The sequence below is a fragment of the Haemaphysalis longicornis genome, unplaced genomic scaffold (genome assembly GCF_048455015.1).
Source record: "Haemaphysalis longicornis isolate Haplotype H1 unplaced genomic scaffold, Haemaphysalis longicornis Haplotype H1 scaffold_12, whole genome shotgun sequence".
Lineage (NCBI taxonomy): Eukaryota > Metazoa > Arthropoda > Arachnida > Ixodida > Ixodidae > Haemaphysalis > Haemaphysalis longicornis.
In genome coordinates, this window is record NW_027526225.1 from 4,033,078 (window position 1) to 4,050,340 (window position 17,263).

Here is a 17,263-nt window from a genome sequence, read left to right on the forward strand (position 1 = left end):
TCGCGACGCAGACGTTGGGGTGGCAAGGCGCGTGTCGGGGACTCGCTGCGCCAAGTGAATGCGTGCAGGTGTTCTAGTTGAGCATGCCCTCGGCGGCATTAGTGTCCAATCCACTAATAAGATGGACCGACCTAAGAAAAGCCAAGTTAAAGCAAGAAAAGACCACTAAATTCCCTGTTTCCTCAGCTTTCGTATCTCAATTGCGAAGGTGGCCGTTTTTTTTCTTTCGGGAGCAAGAAAACCTGCTCTGTATGAAAAGTTTCTCTTTGGAGCATGCTCTATGTCAAACTTTTCTTTTTGGAGCAAAAAAAAAGTGCTCCGATGTGACCAGTGAAACTTGCCGTTAGAAACTTAATACAAGAAGTTTGAAAATGATACATAGCGTTGTTAGCTTGTGTCTACAAAGACAGTTAGAAATTCGGCGACATAAGTGAGGAATGCAAGTCTTTTTTTATTTCAAGAAGCCATCACAGGTGGTGTTGAGATCTTCATACCACAGTGGCAGTGACTGAAGCTTTAGTTTCTCACCAACCCAGCTGTTTCGCGCTCTGTGAGGAACTCATGCTAGCAGAGGAATCTCCCTGCCCTCTTCATCCAACCCCATTGGCCAACCGCCCAGTTCAGTCGCCCTTCGAAGCTTGCTGTGCAACTCCCATGTCTCCAGACTGTCCGACAGGAACATCACAGCACACTACACTGTAGAATGGTTTACACCCTTAAGGGAGTCATTTTCAGAGTCTATAACTGACACCCTCACACCAGAGCAAAAAAGAGAAAAGCACCTTTGAAAGAGTGTTTCATTATTTGTAACCCCGTTTCACCCCGGAGTAAAAACGCGAGAGTGCACTTTTTTAAAGGGTGCTTAATTGCACCCATTGAAAGGGTGTTTTTCTTGCTTTTCTGATAGGGTGTTACTCGTAGACAAGAAGGGTGTAAGTCATTTTACAGTGTAGCGACCTGTTGATCTCTCCACACTTCCGGCGAGCGTCTAACTGGCACGACGGATGCGCACCCTCCTCCGCGGCCGCGCCTCCCACTCCATGGAAGCGCAGAAGGGACACTGGTCCATGGAGACCCCGTAGAGCTCGCAGCTCGTGTGTCGCCAACGTCCCTCGGGGTCGGGGTAGGCGTTCTCCGGGCGACCCTGGTCCGTGATCTCGGGGCCCCCGCGGCACACGGGGATGTCGTGAAGGACCGACAGGAGGTCGGTCAGCTCGGCAACGGTGGTCGGCGTTTCGGCAAGCTCGAGGATGTGTGGCATGGAGCGGCCCTTGATGATCACCTGCAGCGTCTCTTGGTCGTGGCGGTCTTCGATGATGAGGCACTTGGTCATCACGGGCGTGGCATTGTCAACCGCCAGTCCGTAGCCGGAGCAGACGATGCGCTTGCCCTCTCTCGTGTCGACCTGTAGAAAAAAAAATCAAAGCCAGTTTTTAAAGAGAAATGCGGTTAAAACGCCAAGCTATCTCCTTACAACCTGAGTAAAAGTCCAAAATCCCTTTGACTGTGTCAGAATGGCCCCATCAGGTAGTAAAACTAGCCCAGAAATCCGTACCCATCAGGTAGACGTCGGCTTCATTACATGAGAAACCCAGGTAGCGTTTTTTTTTCTGAGGCGCTTGATGTGCCCTTAGGGAAATCCATGGCGTGAGTTGGCTTTTCTGCGACGCGTTTTGGGCGTAGCAATTTCGACTTTGGACTTTGAAGACGTTGGCTTTGAACCAGAGGAAGCTTTTCGTTTACCTTCTTTTACTTCACCCACTAAACATCATCGTTTGAGAAATTCGGCTTCCCTTCAGAGCTTTTGAGGACAACGTCGCCATCAGTGAGGCGGCACAAGAAGCTTCGCTTGAAAAAGAGAGCCGCATTGATGCGCGGTCGTTTGGAAAATGGATCTCAACAGCCAATGACCTGTGTTATAGTGCAACAATGCTAACTTGGGTGGCACATTTTGTGGGGCTTTCTTGACCTAACTAGAGCATAAGTTTCGTGGTGTAGTGCGTCGCAACAGAAGCGCTGAAAAAAAGACACTTGTGCCACTCGGGACAGTTGAGATGACTGATACTTGCAACCGCTGCGTTGTCTAATTGAGCTGGCAGAAGTGTCGGCGACTGTTTTCGGACAATGCTTTGGAATAAAGTGCGTGTGGATTTTGGAATAAAGTGCGTGTGAGTGGGCAGGAGAGAGCAGCAGCCATGCGGACCTGCCAAAACTTGTTTTGCCTCTCGATGCAGGTGTTATCGATGTGCGTCGCCGGTGAACCACCGCCACTGCATGTCGCGTCATCAGACCCTTGGTGCCGTTCGAGCGTGCGCAGTCTAGCGGTGCAGCCGGAACAACGTTGCCCAGCCACATCGACCGAAAGCCCTTGGAATTTTGCCTCGTCCCCAGTGGTTCCAACATCGGCATCGTCTTTGACATCACCAGATATGTCGCCTATAAAAAGCGGACCTTCATCGTTCTTCGTCAGTGGGCAGGAGAGAGCAGCAGCCATGCGGACCTGCCAAAACTTGTTTTGCCTCTCGATGCAGGTCAGTCCCAGCCCTGCCCTGCATTGTAAGCGATCCAGCAATACTTGCTTGCTGCTCTTTTCCTGCCCCACCACAGTGTTTAGCATTGTTTGTGACTGTGTGCATGTCACGAGGCTTTTGTTGTTGGGGGGGGGGGGGATGTAGAAATGAACCCCGGGCCTCAGAAGGAGGATAAGGGCTCAAATGAGCTTCTTTCTTTGATGAAATCTATTAATGTTAAAATAGACCAAAATCACGAGGAAGTACTCTCAGAACTTAATGCAGTGAAAGAAATTCAGGTAAATCTACAGAAGCAGATGGCCGATATAAATGACAGGTTGTCAGCTGTTGAAGAAAAACTGGCAGCTTCTGAAAACTGTGCCGAGATTGAAATCGCACGTGCGGTAACTGAAGTTGTATATATAGATAAAGAAACCACCGGCATTCATAACCGTTTGGATGAATTTGAAGATAGATCAAGGCGCGATAACTTGATATTTTATGGGTTCGCTGACGAGCAGAAGGAAACGTGGGCTGCTTCTGAGAAGAAAGTTCGCGACATAATTTCCTCTGCGCTCAAAATCGAACTGTCGAACGAAGCCATATCTCGTGCCCACAGGCTAGGAAAGTTTTTTCCAAATTGATGCCGTCCAATAATAGCAAAGTTCAACAGTTCTAAAGTAAAAAGCGAAATTTTTGTCTCGAAATCTCAACTGAAAACAGCAGGTATCACTGTAAGCGAGGACTTCTGCATTTCTACTCGCACTGCACGCAAGAAACTTATCGAGTTCGGGAAAGCTAGCGGTGAACAATTTTCTGTGCGTTATAACAAACTAATAATCAAAAAGAAATCTTATATGTACCTGCCAGCATCTGACAGTGTCTGCGAAATTGAGTCCGGAACTGGTGCTGAAGAACCATCTTTTCATCCTTCCGGAACTGGTGCTGAAGAACCATCTTTTCATCCTCCCAACACGTCTCAATCTTCAACATAGGCCAGGCAGGGGGGTAGTGGTGCAGACGTCGAACTATCGGTTGTGTTCACAAACATTCGTAGTGTGTTAAAAAATCGGGAATCCCTAAGCGCAGTAATTGATTCGTGCTCAGCATATGTTATTGTATTAACGGAAACATGGTTATCTAATAAAATAAGGGACAGCGAAATTCTTGAATGTAAGAAGAAATATAAGTTTTACCGCTGTGACCGAGACGTTAGATCGGGAGGCGGTGTTCTAATAGCAGTCGACTCAAGTATAGCATCATCATCGGTTCAGGTACTCAGCAATATTGATATCACATGGGTAACATTGGCGCTCAAGGATCGTAAAATCGTAATCGGAGCGTGCTATAGAGCCCCATCCAGTGACCATTCCTTTGTTAACAACCTTCATGATGTTGTAAACCTCATTTCCGTCCGCTTCCCTAAGTCACCGATTTTTCTCTTAGGCGACTTCAACTATCCCAGCATAACTTGGACGGTTGATGGCCCCGTTTCCGACATTAGAGCTTCCGAACCACAGCTATTTGTTGATTTTTGTTCTGAATTCCACTTCACTCAAATGGTCACTCAACCCACCAGGTGTACTGCACATTCCGCTAACACTCTCGATCTTGTTCTGACATCGTCTCCTGACGCGGTCACCTCTATGTCAGTTTTACCGCGAATCAGTGATCACTCACTGATCCAGTTTAGTTTAACTTTTCCAGTGTCACGCTTAAAAAAGCGTGTAAAGTACATCCGTGATTACGCAAAAGCAGACTACGACTCGATTAACGCGGAATTATCGTTCGTCGTTGACGAATTCTTGGAACATTTCACAAATCACTCTGTAGAGGAACATTGGAATAATTTCAAAGCAAAAGTACGTCAATTAACAGATAAGTATGTTCCCATGCGCACGATAAAAAATAATCGAGCACCCTGGTACAATAGGACACTATCTAAACTCGCCAACAAGAAAAAACGAATGTTTCGCGTTGCCAAGCGTACACACCAGCCGGAACGATGGCGAGCTTATCGCCGCGCCAACTCGAATTACATTCGTGTTGTGCATGAAGCTAAAGATTTCTTCTTTAAACGAACATTACCGTCGATGCTCCGTACTAATCCGCGCCAATTTTGGCGTGTTATGGGAGGGGAAAAGGAGGACGATATCACTATCAGTCCTGTTGATGGCGACACCTTGCCTGCTTCTGACTGTTGTTCTGCTTTTAATGATTTTTTTCGAAATCCTTCTCAGTTAGCGATTGTTCTGCTGATGCAAATGTTAGTGATTCTAAGTTTTGTTCAATGCCTCCTATTGTTATTGACCCAGTTGGTGTTTCTAGAGTGATTGATACCTTAAAGCTGTCTTCTGCTTCCGGTGTCGATAATATCAATTCAAAGTTTCTCAAAAACACCAAAATGTGTTCATCAATTATCTTGACTAAAATTTTTCAACAATCTCTCGAACGTGGCATTCTTCCAAGAGATTGGAAAATCGGAAAGGCGATTCCGGTTCATAAATCCGGTTCTAAGCAACACATCAATAACTACCAACCTATTTCTCTAACTTGCATCTCATGTAAAATCCTTGAACACATTATATCATCTCAAATTGCGGCACACTTGGACGGTCATTCCTTTTTCCACAGATCACAACATGGCTTCCGCAAACATTATTCGTGCGAAACTCAGCTAGCATGCTTTACTCATTCCCTCCATAGCATTCTTGATCGTGGCGCTGCAGTTGACTGCATATTTCTTGACTTCAGCAAAGCGTTCGACAAGGTATCACATAAGCTTTTGCTTCTGAAGTTAAGTAAGCTAAACCTTGATACTAGTGTACTTGCCTGGTTGCGTTGTTTTCTTACTAACCGCTTTCAATTTGTAACCGTTAATCATTTCGACTCTTCTTTGTCCCCAGTTCTTTCGGGAGTTCCACAGGGGTTGGTCCTTGGTCCGCTCCTTTTCCTAATTTATATTAACGACCTCCCATCTCGTGTGCATTCTTCTATTAACCTCTTCGCTGATGACTGTGTCATTTATCGTGAAATAAGAAACGCTAACGATTATCTAGCACTTCAGTCAGACCTAAACGCTGTATCTTCATGGTGCAGCGAATGTGTGATGACATTGAACATTAATAAATGCAAAGTAATGCATGTATCACGCACCAATGCACCTTCCTCAACCTATACCCTACAGAAACATACTCTTGACGTCGTAAGCTCTTACAAGTACCTAGGAGTCGATATTTCAAATAATCTTTCATGGGATCCACACGTTACGTATGTATCAAACAATGCTAACCGCTTATTAGGGTACTTGAAGCGCAACTTTTCGTCAATTTCTTCAAGCCTAAAGCTACAACTCTATAAAACACTTATTCGCCCAAAGCTAGAGTATGCGGCCTCAATATGGGACCCAGCCCACGAATTTCTAGTTACCAGGGCAGAAGCAATCCAGAACCGCTCGGCTCGTTTCATACTGTCGAACTATCATCGCACTGCTAGTGTGTCTTCTATGAAATCAATATTGTTTCTGCCTAACCTGTCGTTGCGCCGCAAGATGCTTCGATTATCTTTGTTTCACAAAATTTATTTCCACGCGCATCTTCGCGATTTTCTTTTATCTGCCCCGTCTTACATATCACGCCGCGTCGATCATCGCTACAAAGTTGCGCCGTTCTCCTGCAAAACAAACGCATTTTATCATTCATTTTTACCCCGCACGGTGAGTGAATGGAATCGCCTTCCTGAACCGCTAGTGTCAATACATGATAACAAGCTATTCAAAGCTGCCCTTCTTGCGCATTTTTCTGATGTTTCATAGGTCTGATTTTCATGTTTAAAACGGTAATATTTTCTTGATTGTTTTGGACATGGTCTTATGTCCGCATCATATGCTGTGCTACTTGTTTATTGTACAATTTTCCCCACTCCCCTCTGTAATATCCCCAGTGACCTTGAGGGTATTTGAAAATAAATAAATAAATAAATAAATAAATAAATAAATCTCGGACATCCCAAGGGGCGCAAACCATAACTGAGGTATCCAATTAAGGCCGAGTGTGCATGCGTATGCAATAATGGAATCACAGATGGAGAATACTGCCGCTTGAAAACTTGTTTTTACCGCGAAAAACACCAGGCCAGAAATGCGGCGCAAAAATTCTGGCTCTTAAATCTCAACTGGCTGGCGCGTTTCACAGCACGTGCCTCACAAATAAAAAAAAAATGTAAGAAAAGGTAGTGCACCGCGAGCTTCAGAAATAAAATGCAAAGAAAAATTAAACCCAGTTCCACCCAGTGTGAAATCTGCTGAAACAGCGAGTTGTGGTTTTGTGTCGGCTCGAACGCCAACGGGCGCTCGGCCGAGAACAGCAGAGCTATCGCAGCGCAAATTCTACGGTCGGTTCGCTCAAAGGCATTGGCAGCAAAACGCAAGCGGTGGGAGGCTCCCTCCCCTCTCTTTCCTCTAGCGTAAGGGAGAGGAAGCCGCCCCTGCGGGACCACTGCACCCAGAAGCGCCAACTACGGGGGGGCAGTGGGGCTCATGCCCCCTCCGGACAGCTTTACGGGGGGGCAGAGCCCCCCCCGGCCCCGGCTGAGGATTTTTTTTAAGGGCTTGGCTCGGCTCTGCGCCCGTCGACATCGGACTGTTGGCCGTCCTGTCTGCCAACTATTGTTTACAATAGGGGTTGGGATCTTGAAAGATATTTCCGTCCCCCGATGGGCAGGGGGAAACGCAGGGCCGTGTCGCTTTTCTTCACGGCGAGTTAGACGTGCTCAGTGTGTGGAATTGTTGACAACAATGTAGCCCTGCGGTTGGCTATGGTGGCTAGAAGGGTGGTCCTTCTAGCCACCATAGCTTGGCTTCAGCAGCACGCCAGCAAAGCGACATTTTGTCGGGAGCATAGGTCGGCGCACTCACTCGTGAGTACACTCATTTGTACTCATTCGTACTCAATCTCACGAGTGAGTACGATGATGAGTGAGTACACACCCAGATTAAAAAAGTGAGTATGATGACGATTGAGTACAGGGGTAAGTCCACTACTCGTGAGTACAGAACTCATGCTTGCACTCGCGAGTACAGCAGTGCAAACAAGTTCTATCACAAAGTCAAGTCTGGACGCACGTGTACGAGTTTCAGACATTCCGGTGGCGCTGTGCTGCTTAACTCTCAAGGATGGTAAAATCAGGCAACGAAAACTGCACCTCCCTCCTTTGCCTGTCCTTGTTTGGTGCTGTTAGCGTTTTTCGATGGTCGCTCGCTAAGGGGTCGCGGTGAAAAGGGAAAAACGAGGGGGTTAGGTCCCGGTTGGAAGCGTGGCCATAGTTGCTCTGTTTCTACGGCACCTGTTGATTGGAGCAGTTATCTTTGTTTACAAATTCGCGGCCTGGGACCGCGTAGCTGCTTCGTTCGGCTTGCTTCATTCAAATTGTTTTAGGGGAAGGGGTGGGGGCTGCTCACAATGCATCCACTACGCGCACTGAAGTCGCTTTTTTCCGGTCTTAAGCAGTTTCCATAGATGCATGTCATGCTCTGGAGTCGTTTCGTGAGCGGAACCGCTAATTTAAACAGTCGCTGTTAGTTTACGTGAGAGAGAGAGAGAGAAAAAGTTTATTGAAAAGCAGGGACGGGGTAGGGGAGAAAAAGAGTTAGGAGCTGTGGGCGGCCATCCTATTCCGGTAGGCCGCGTGCCGCGGCTGCCATCCTCACCCGAGAGATGCAGGGCCTCCTGGTCTTCGAGCTGGCAGCTCTGCAACGCGCACTCCCACTGCTCAAGGGTAGGGGATCTGGGTGGTGGAGGGTTGCTGGGGCACGTCCAGACGAGATGAGCTGTGGTGTTAGGCTCATCGCATTGGGGGCAGTTGAGTGGGTAGTTAGTAGGGGATATGTGGTGGAGATGGAGGTGATTGTAATAAGTGTTGGTTTGAAGTCGGCGCCAAATGCAGGCGTCAGCGGTAGAAAGGGAAGGGTGGGGAGGGAGATAGGTGCGTCGGGTTGCTCTGTAGTGGTAGAGGATGTCGGTGTATGTTTGGGAGAGGGGCGCAAGGGAGTTTGTAATACTGGCTGCATTGTTGCCTTCTTCTGGGAATGCCCGGTGAAGGAGAGCTCGGGCGGTGGCGTGTGCCACCTCGTTCCCAGGGAGGGAAGTGTGGCTGGGTGTCCACACTATGCGGGCATGAGGGAGGGTGGGGCATTAAGAAAGGATGGCCAGGGTAAGAGCCGAGACTCGTCGGAGTGCAAAACGACGGCAGGCAGCTTGTGAATCAGACAGTATCGTTATGCTGGGACTCATGGCTTGGGTCATTGCGAGGGCAATGGCTGCTTCTTCGGCCGTGGTAGTAGACGCTGTGCAGACAGTTGCCGAGGTGAGGAAGGCATTGTCGAAGCGGGCAACAGTGGCGACGTGAGCTGGTCGTTGAGGATAGGGAGAGGCGTCCGTATAGAGGGTGGTCGGGTCGCTGCCGTATTTTCTGATGAGGAGGCGTGTACGATGCTGACGATGGCCGGCGTTGTATGTAGGGTGCATATGACGCGGAATGGGGAGGACATGGATGTTGCGTCGCATTGATGGAGGTATGCGCTGTGGCGAGTCCGGAGTTTGTACCACCTTCCGGCCTAGCGTTTTGAGCAGATGACGACCGGCGGGTGTGAGTTGTAGGTGCTGTAGTTGGTTTTGGAGATGGGCCTCAATAATTTCCGAGAGGGTGTTATGTAGACCCAGTTTCAATAAGTGGTCGGTAGAAGTGAAGGTAGGCAGGCTGAGGGCTGTCTTATAAGATTTGCGTATTAGGACATCAATCTTTGCATGTTCTTGTGGTTTTAAGGTAAGATAGGGTGCCCCGTAGGTGATGCGGCTGATCAGCATTGCTTGAATGATGCGGCAGTTATCTGTTTCCTTGAGTCCGTGTCGGCGAGAGCATATTCGTTGAATTAGGTGTGTAAGTTGGGAGACTGTCTGTATAAGTTTGGGGAGGTACGCGGCCCCGGTGGACTCCTAGGATGCGGAGGGTCTTGACGGTGGGGATTGCTTGCCTGTTAAGAATGAGTGAGGGGTCGGGGGTAGGGTTTGGTGGGTGGCCCCGGGTTCGTGCTCGGAGGACGAGTAAGGCGGATTTTGATGGGGCGCAGCAGAGACCACAGGTTTGGAGATATTGGAGCGTAGTGTCGACTGCCTGTTGAAGACTGTCTTGCTGTTGTCCGGGGGAGCCTGTGTTGGACCATATGGTGAGGTCGTCTGCATATAAGGCGTGCGACACGTGGGGGATTTGTTCAAGTACTGTCGGGAGTCCCATGAGCGCTATATTGAAAAGTAGGGGTGAGACAACCGAGCCTTGGGGAGTGCCCTTTGCCGGTGTGTGAAAGGTTTACGTGATTCACGTCAAATTGACTGCATGGTTTGTGTCAACCACATGGTTTTATTAGGCTCCAGTTTTGAAACTTTTTGCTCAGGTTTGGTAGGACTATGTCCTCGTGGTGTCCATTTACCAGTGAGCATATAACCCCACCATGCAGGTTGTGGGTTGTTAATCGGACATCATAATGACCAGTCGAACGCGTGTGACGCCTTGTTTCGCCCCGCATATTTTGTCGAACACCAGGGCATCTTGCTGCTGGAGGAGTGTTTTGCTTTCGAATGGCAACCCGATGCGCTGCTTCTCATTTATGCCACCGTGTAATGATGAAGCTGACGACGACGGTGAATTTCGGTGGTTGTTCTTTCCCTACCTTCATATGCTGTTTACTGGCGGGGCGACCACTGCTCGCTAGCAACTTGTGCCGAGTTTAAGGTCGCTCTGTGGAAGGCCTCGTGATAGGGCCCGAACGCACCAACACGAGAATACAGTGACGTCAGTGGAAGCTATCACGCCTCCGAAAAGCCTGTCTGCAAACTTTGTTTTCGAGGTCACAAAGCACGCCAGAGCAGTTGGACAGGGCTGTAACGGCTGCCAAGCACCGGCACCAACTGGGTGCACTGCGGCCGTCGACGCGAGTGATACCCGCTCCAAGCCTCCAAAACACATACATATACACTGTTGGGACTGGGCCATCCCAGCTCAGTCACTACTGTTGCGACGTTGCCCTGCCCAGTCCGTTATCGACGCGGCGCAGACCATAGCGACGAAGTAGCCTAGCTAACGGTTATTTGAAGCAGCATTTATATACATTATATACAAAGGTAGCAAGAGCGTAACATGGCTAAGACAAGCGCGATAGCACTTTTCAACTAAGGGCCTTCGATGAGATGCCGCCGCACCACCGCTGCTTCCGGGCTGGTTTTATACCCCCAGGGTTCCGTTGCAGCCGCGTGCAGTTCCAATGCCTCTAGTCGGAGCTATCACTGGCCGCATTATGAATCTGTCGAATGGAGGCGAAGCGATTGCGTCAGCCGAGCCGCCATGACCGGGAAAGGGAAGGCGACTCTGCGGCGGCTTGCTGCGTTTCTGCGGGGATTAGTTCGTCCCAGGCATGATTTGGTCCAGCCGTCGCGGATGGAAAAGCGAGAGCAGACTCGGCGGCGCCTTTCCCGCCAAGTCGCGGCACGTCCGACGCGGGCGGTTTGACCTAGGCGCGAATCAACCCCGCCATCGGCACGTCGCCAGGAGCAGCGAATTTGTGTCGGGCGCTTTGGCACAACACACACACGGATACAAAAATGAGTGGTCAAAGTCAGACCCGTTTCAGGGGCTCTTAAATGAACATAGCAGCACGTAGCGCCCCTGTCGTGTCCCTTTCTCGTGTCCCTTTCTTTTTACCCCCGAACTGCCCATTAAAAGAAAAACAAATCGGCTTGTTTTTTTGTGCTGATGGTCCAGTCATGCAATATTTTTGAATAAATGTGACCAGTAAAACACGCATTCAAAGAAATTTCTACTGGATGCGTCAAACTGCTGAAGTTCACGTTTCATAGATTTGCGGGACGTCTTATTTGGGGACACCTCGTAGTTAGCCGACACAATGTAAAAGGCCCTCAATGCTGCAGGTCCCCTTATCATGATGATGATGATGATGATGATTAGTGGTAGCCTCTTTGTATCGGGGTGATGACGCGTCATCTCACAGGGACCCCCTCCCCCACCGCTTCCTCCCCCCCCTCCCTTCGCCGCTTCGAGGCGCACTCAAGGTCTGCCCCCCCCGGAAAAATAAGAAGTCTACGCCACTGACTGCACCCTCTATCGGTGGGTCTGGGAGCCACCCAAGCAACCACCGGACGTCCGTCGGCAGGCCACCGTACGTCCATTCCGGCTCCAGCGGACGTCCGTATGACGCCTGTTTTAGCGCCGATGGACGTACCATGTACGTGCGAGGGACGTCCGGATTTAAAACTTCCATACATCCCGTCGGAAGTCCGAAATCGCATGTATTTTGGATGTTCAGTAAAAATTTCCAGAATCGCATAACGAGAAGTTCCTACAATGAATACTGCAGTGCACGAGGCCAACACACTACCGGGCAGACAGGCATACATGAACACAGTGAACTTGCTTCACATGATTCGTTAGCTGTTCTCCATTCTTATATATCCTTTTCCAAACAGATAACCGGTGGAGACTGTGAGTTGCTTCAAAAAAGTAAAAAAAAATGTCTTGATTACAGAAATGTGCAGATGAAACTTGCAATATACAAGTCAGGGTGTTGACGTACGAAATCTTTTTAATTGAAAAGCAAAGTAGCTTTTTCGTTTTTGCTTTTACATTCAGTTTAAGCCGGTATTTGATGCTTCGTAGTAACTTTGTACGTCCATTGGAGGAGGTCATTCGGACTTGTACATCCGTGTCTGGATGTCCCCTGTGCGTCCGAAACTGTACATCCAAACATGGACGTACAGTGGCCGTCCAAGCTGGGCATTGGATGTTCGGCTGCATTTCGGACGTCCAACGGACGTCCGCGGTTGCTTGGGCAGTTTCTGGGATGAGAGGCCGACGGAGGTGAGACCGCTGCACCCTCTATCGGTGAATCTGGTATTACGACTCAGCCCGCCGCTGGGCTTTGCTTCAACACTCCTCGGCTGTGCGGCGAAGCCTCCACTACGTGCGCCTTTCATCGGGGACTGAAACAGGGATGCCCTTTGAGCCCAATACTGTTCATGCTTTACATGGCAGGGTTAGAAAAGAAACTGGAAGAAAGTCAAGTAGGGTTTAGTCTAACCCATATGCTGCAAGGCGAAGTGGTACAACAGCATATTCCGGGAATGTTATACGCAGACGACATTGTTCTTTTAGCTGATAACCAAAGCGATATGCAGCGGCTAATAAATATTAGCGGCCAGGAAGCCACCGACCTCGGGTTAGATTTCAGTGCAGAAAAATCAGGAATGGTTTTCAATGACGCTACCACTGATGTAGTGTCTATCCAGGAAGGCGAATTACCTAGAGTGAAGGAATATAAATATTTGGGAGTGTGGATAAACGAAGGGGATAACTACTTAAGAACTCACGAGGTGCAACTTAAGGTTAAGGGAAAGCGAACGCAGATATAATGAAGCTTAGAACTCTGTGGGGGTATAACAGATATGAAGTAGTAAGAAGAATGTGGAAAGGAGTAATGGTTCCGGGTCTCACGTTTGCGAATGCTGTACTCTGCTTAAAATCAGACGTCCTATCAGGCCTGGAAGTAAACCAGAGAACGGTGGGACGTTTGGCCTTAGGCGCGCATGGAAAAACAAGTAACAAAGCAGTTCAGGGAGATATGGGCGGGGCGTCGTTTGAAGTTAGAGAAGCACAGAGTAAAATATGCTTTGAGATGAGGTCGAGAGCAATGGATCAACGAAAATGGGCAGCTAAGGTTTTTAGGTACCTATACTTGAAAAGCGTGGACACACAGTGGTTAAGAAAGACTAGAAGGCTAACGATGAAATACGGAAAGAACAGCGGAGAATCCAAAACAGCCAAGGTAACCAAAAAAGAGGCAAGGCAGATTGAAACGGATAAATGGAGGGAGAAAATGGAAGCTAAAACGTCGTTAGAAATGTACAGGGCTGAGATCAGAAAGGAAAATTTCTACGATAATTCCCAGGGCAGTGCTTTGCTTTTTGAGGCTAGAGCAGGTTGCCTGCGAACTAAGAGTTTTGTGGGGAAGTATTCACAAAATGATGGGGCATGCGTGGTCTGCGGAAAAGAAACAAAAATTATGCGGCACAGTGTTAGAATGTGAGGGTATCCATCCAAATCTACATGAAGGGAATATTCGGCTTCCAGAAGCCCTAGGATTTAAGGGTATCACAGAGGAAGTTAACTTCAAGGTTGTCGAGGGGACGAAAAGAAGATTAGAATGCTGGTGGACGAAAAGCAGAGAGGGGAATATTGCCTAGGACAGTTAAGACCTGTAACAGGAAAAAAAAGGTATTTTGTGCCTGATAAGCTTTTTGTGCCTGCCCTAGGCAGCGCTAGTATTAAACCAAGAGTGTCAAACATGCATATTAGTCTTTTTTGGTAAGATGACATGTCATCACCTCGCTACAAAGGGGAAACCAATAGTAATCATCATCATCGCCATTCAAGCAGGCCATTCTGTCGGTGACTCACGCTTGCAGCCGACAATTCAAACGCATCGCCACACGCCTGGATCGGTGGCGCCTCGTTATCGGCGTGATTAAGCTTCGGTGGCGTGCCGACGCAACACGCCGAGACTTGCCCAAGGACACGGAAGCCCCGCGTCCGCTGCGGAGACCTCTCTCCCCTCTCTCGGACTCCGCGTGCTCCGCTTACCGACTAATAAACGAACTCTGGAAAGAGTGTTGTGTATGTTTCTGCCGTTAGTGTCGGGTGCACAATCTAGAGGGAACGCTTGTTTTGACCGTTGGCGCTTTGGGTATAAATAGCCCCCCCCCCCAAGCGCTATAGTTAATTCTTGTTTGAGCAGTGAATCAATGCTGTCACTCTGCTCGAGTCATGTACTGTAACCTCGCCCGACGGGGCATTGTTCTTTGGCTTCGGCTCACCTCTCGCTATGAAGTAAACAGTTACGTTTTGCCTACAGCTTCTGGACTTCTTCACGGCTGCAACATTGGCTGGCCGCTCGCTTCAAACCACGCTACCACACGTACATCGGAGGCGACGGAGCTCGGGTCGGGTCGGCCTTCCCGTACGCAACAACGGGTTGTCAGCTGTGGGATGACAACTTTGCAACAACTGGTTGGCAGCGGTCGGATGGCAACTTCGTAACACCTGGAGCCAGCGGTGCGAGATCCAACACCACGGACGTCGAGGCGGCTTCGGACTTTGCAGAATTCCCGGCGGTCAAGGGTGAGTACGGGACTTTTCTTCACCGAGTTTTACCAGGCTTCTGAGGATAGCTGGTAGGGCGTGAGTTTTTGTCGCGTGGGTTATTCGCGCAAAACATTTTTGGAGCAGTGGGAAAGCAGTACTCTAGACCGACCATTAATTTGAAGGCGTTGAAAAAACCGCAGTTGTTAAAGCTTGAAAAAGAGTTGCGCTTGGATGTTTCGGACGCGCTGAGAAAACCAGAGCTGATACAGACCATACTGGCTGTTGGGGCTGATGATGAGCTGTCGGAATGCATTGAGCGGATCAATGGCAGGGAGACCGCGAAACGTCAGGCTGCAGAGGCAGAGGCTGAGCGCCAGCGTGAGGAACGCGAGGAGAAAAAGCGAGAACAGTAGTTTGAGAGGCAGAAACAGGAACGCGAGGAAATAAAACAACAGGAGGAAAAGAGAAGAGCGCACGAGAGACTCCTACTCGAGCAGGAGGAAAGAAAGCGACAGCATGAGCTGGAAATGAAGCGTCTAGAGATCGAGGCATCTCGATCTAGGCGTGAGTGTGACAGCAGCGCGCCATGGCGTGCAGACTGCGGCGACTGAGCGACCTACGTTACGAATGAGTGACCTAATGCGACCCTACAAGGTAGGAGAAGACATCGGTCTTTTTTTGGTCAACTTCGAGCGTACGTGCGAGAGGGCCCAGTTTAGCCTAGACTCATGGCCGCAAAAGCTGCTTACGCTTTTGCCAGGTGAGGCATCCGACGTGATGGCCCGCTTGCCAAAGGAGGAGGCGGAGGACTACGAGAAAGTCAAGTCGAGCCTCCTGCGTAAATACAGGCTGTCAGCAGAGGCGTTTCGCCAGAAGTTCCGTGAAGCCGAGAAAGCTAAGGGCGAGTCGTACTCGGAGTTCGCCTATAAGCTGAGGGCTAACATGGAAGAGTGGTTCAAAGAGGCAAAGGCTTTCGGAGAGCACGACAAGGTAGTTGAGTGCTTCGGTCTGGAGCAGTTTTACCGCCGTATACCAGAAAACCTGAGACTTTGGGTGCAAGACAGGCCAGGGGTAAATACTGTGGATCAGGCAGTTCAGCTAGCCGACGAGTTCGTCGCACGTCGAGGTGCGCAGGGTCCAAAAGACGGCCAAAAAGAGTTCAGGCCGAGGCCTAATAAGTCAGGGCCGAAAGGCAGAGCTACCCAGGAAGAGGGTGGAGCTCGCAAAGTCGTTTTAGTGGATAGTGAAACTGGCCGCGAAAACGAAAAGAGCGTAGACGCTGAGGAGCAGCGCAGAAAGAAAGCTTTTGAAGCGCGCAGACAGGCTGCGTGTTACAACTGCGGCGAGACGGGACATTTCGCCGCGGGTTGCAAGAAGGGAAAACTCGTCTTTCACGTGCTAGATCGGAGTGAGGACAGCAGGCAGTTTCTGGAGCCGTACGCACGTGAGCTAGTGGTCAACGGTAAAGCATGCCGAGCTCTTCGCGACTCCGCGGCGACGGTAGACATGATCCACCCTTCGTACGTTGAACCGGATCAGCTGACGGGACAGAGTGTTTGGGTGAAGCAGGCCGTAGCGGCAGGAAACGTGCGCCTGCGATTGCTAAGGTCAGCATCGGAGGTCCGTTTGGTGAACTTGTCACGCAGGCGGAAGTATCCCCACAACTTCTTCCGGAATACAGGTACCTATTCTCGAACAGGTCGGATCAGCTGTTACGCGAAAAGGGGTACAATTTCTAGAAACTGCCGTGGAAAGAATCAGCTGGGCTCGCTGCAAAAGGCTCAAGTAAGATTAGTGTCGCCACCTCTGAGAGGAATGGCGAGACTCAGACAGATAGCGAGGGTGGTGCATTTCCGGAGGTTCACGACAGAGGGCAGCGTAAGTCCACTGTGTAAGGACCCTACAGTGAGCCCTCCCTGTTCTGTGAGTGAGCGGAGATGTTTTAGCATCGTGTTCGGAGTGCTCATGTTCACGGGAGGCCTTGAAAACCGCTACTGACCCGAACGCGCGCAGTTCAGAGGCTAACGAGGTTCCGCGGGAAAGCCAAAACCGTGACGTTAGCGAAAGGAGGCAACACGAGTCCGTTGAAACGAAAGGTGTTTCTCCGGACGCGAGTTCAGAACCGAGCTACGCTGGGGCAGAGCCGGCAGTCGAGACAATGGAGGGTTTTCACGGTGCAGCTAAGCTTAACGACGACGCCATAAAGCGAGTCGCTAGCGTTCCACCTTCAACTCAGATACTCGATGTCGAGCAACGGCCAGCCAAGCTTGTAGCCATTCCGGTGTCGCCTGGGGTTGAGCCGTCTGTTGAGACCAGGCCGCCCGTACATAGCTTGGCCTTGACAGCCGGAAACAAGAGCGAAAACACCCTCTGGTGTTCGCTTACAGACAGTGTCGCAAAAAAGTGCGGCAAGGGCTCCCATGCGCGCCTTCCGAGTTGCAGCGCCGCGCGCACGATTTACGCCGGGTCTCAGCGGACCTCGAAGAGGCCGAGAACGAAAGCGCACGCCTTGCTCGAGCGGTGTAAATTAGAGCAGTGTCCTCCGCGCG

At 49.8% G+C, this 17,263-nt stretch overlaps 1 protein-coding gene across 2 annotated transcripts in view; it reads right to left on the minus strand.

Annotated features, from left to right (window-relative positions):
* Positions 1–469: 469 nt before the first annotated feature.
* The window catches only part of LOC144161839 (uncharacterized), a 66,957-nt gene continuing 50,163 nt past the window's right edge, over positions 470–17,263 (minus strand). For both annotated transcript variants that reach the window (XM_077692429.1, XM_077692428.1), the window contains exon 3: positions 470–1,405. In XM_077692429.1, coding sequence (XP_077548555.1) covers positions 989–1,405 — 417 coding nt within the window. In that variant the 3' untranslated portion in view covers positions 470–988. The remainder of the gene's footprint in view (positions 1,406–17,263) is intronic.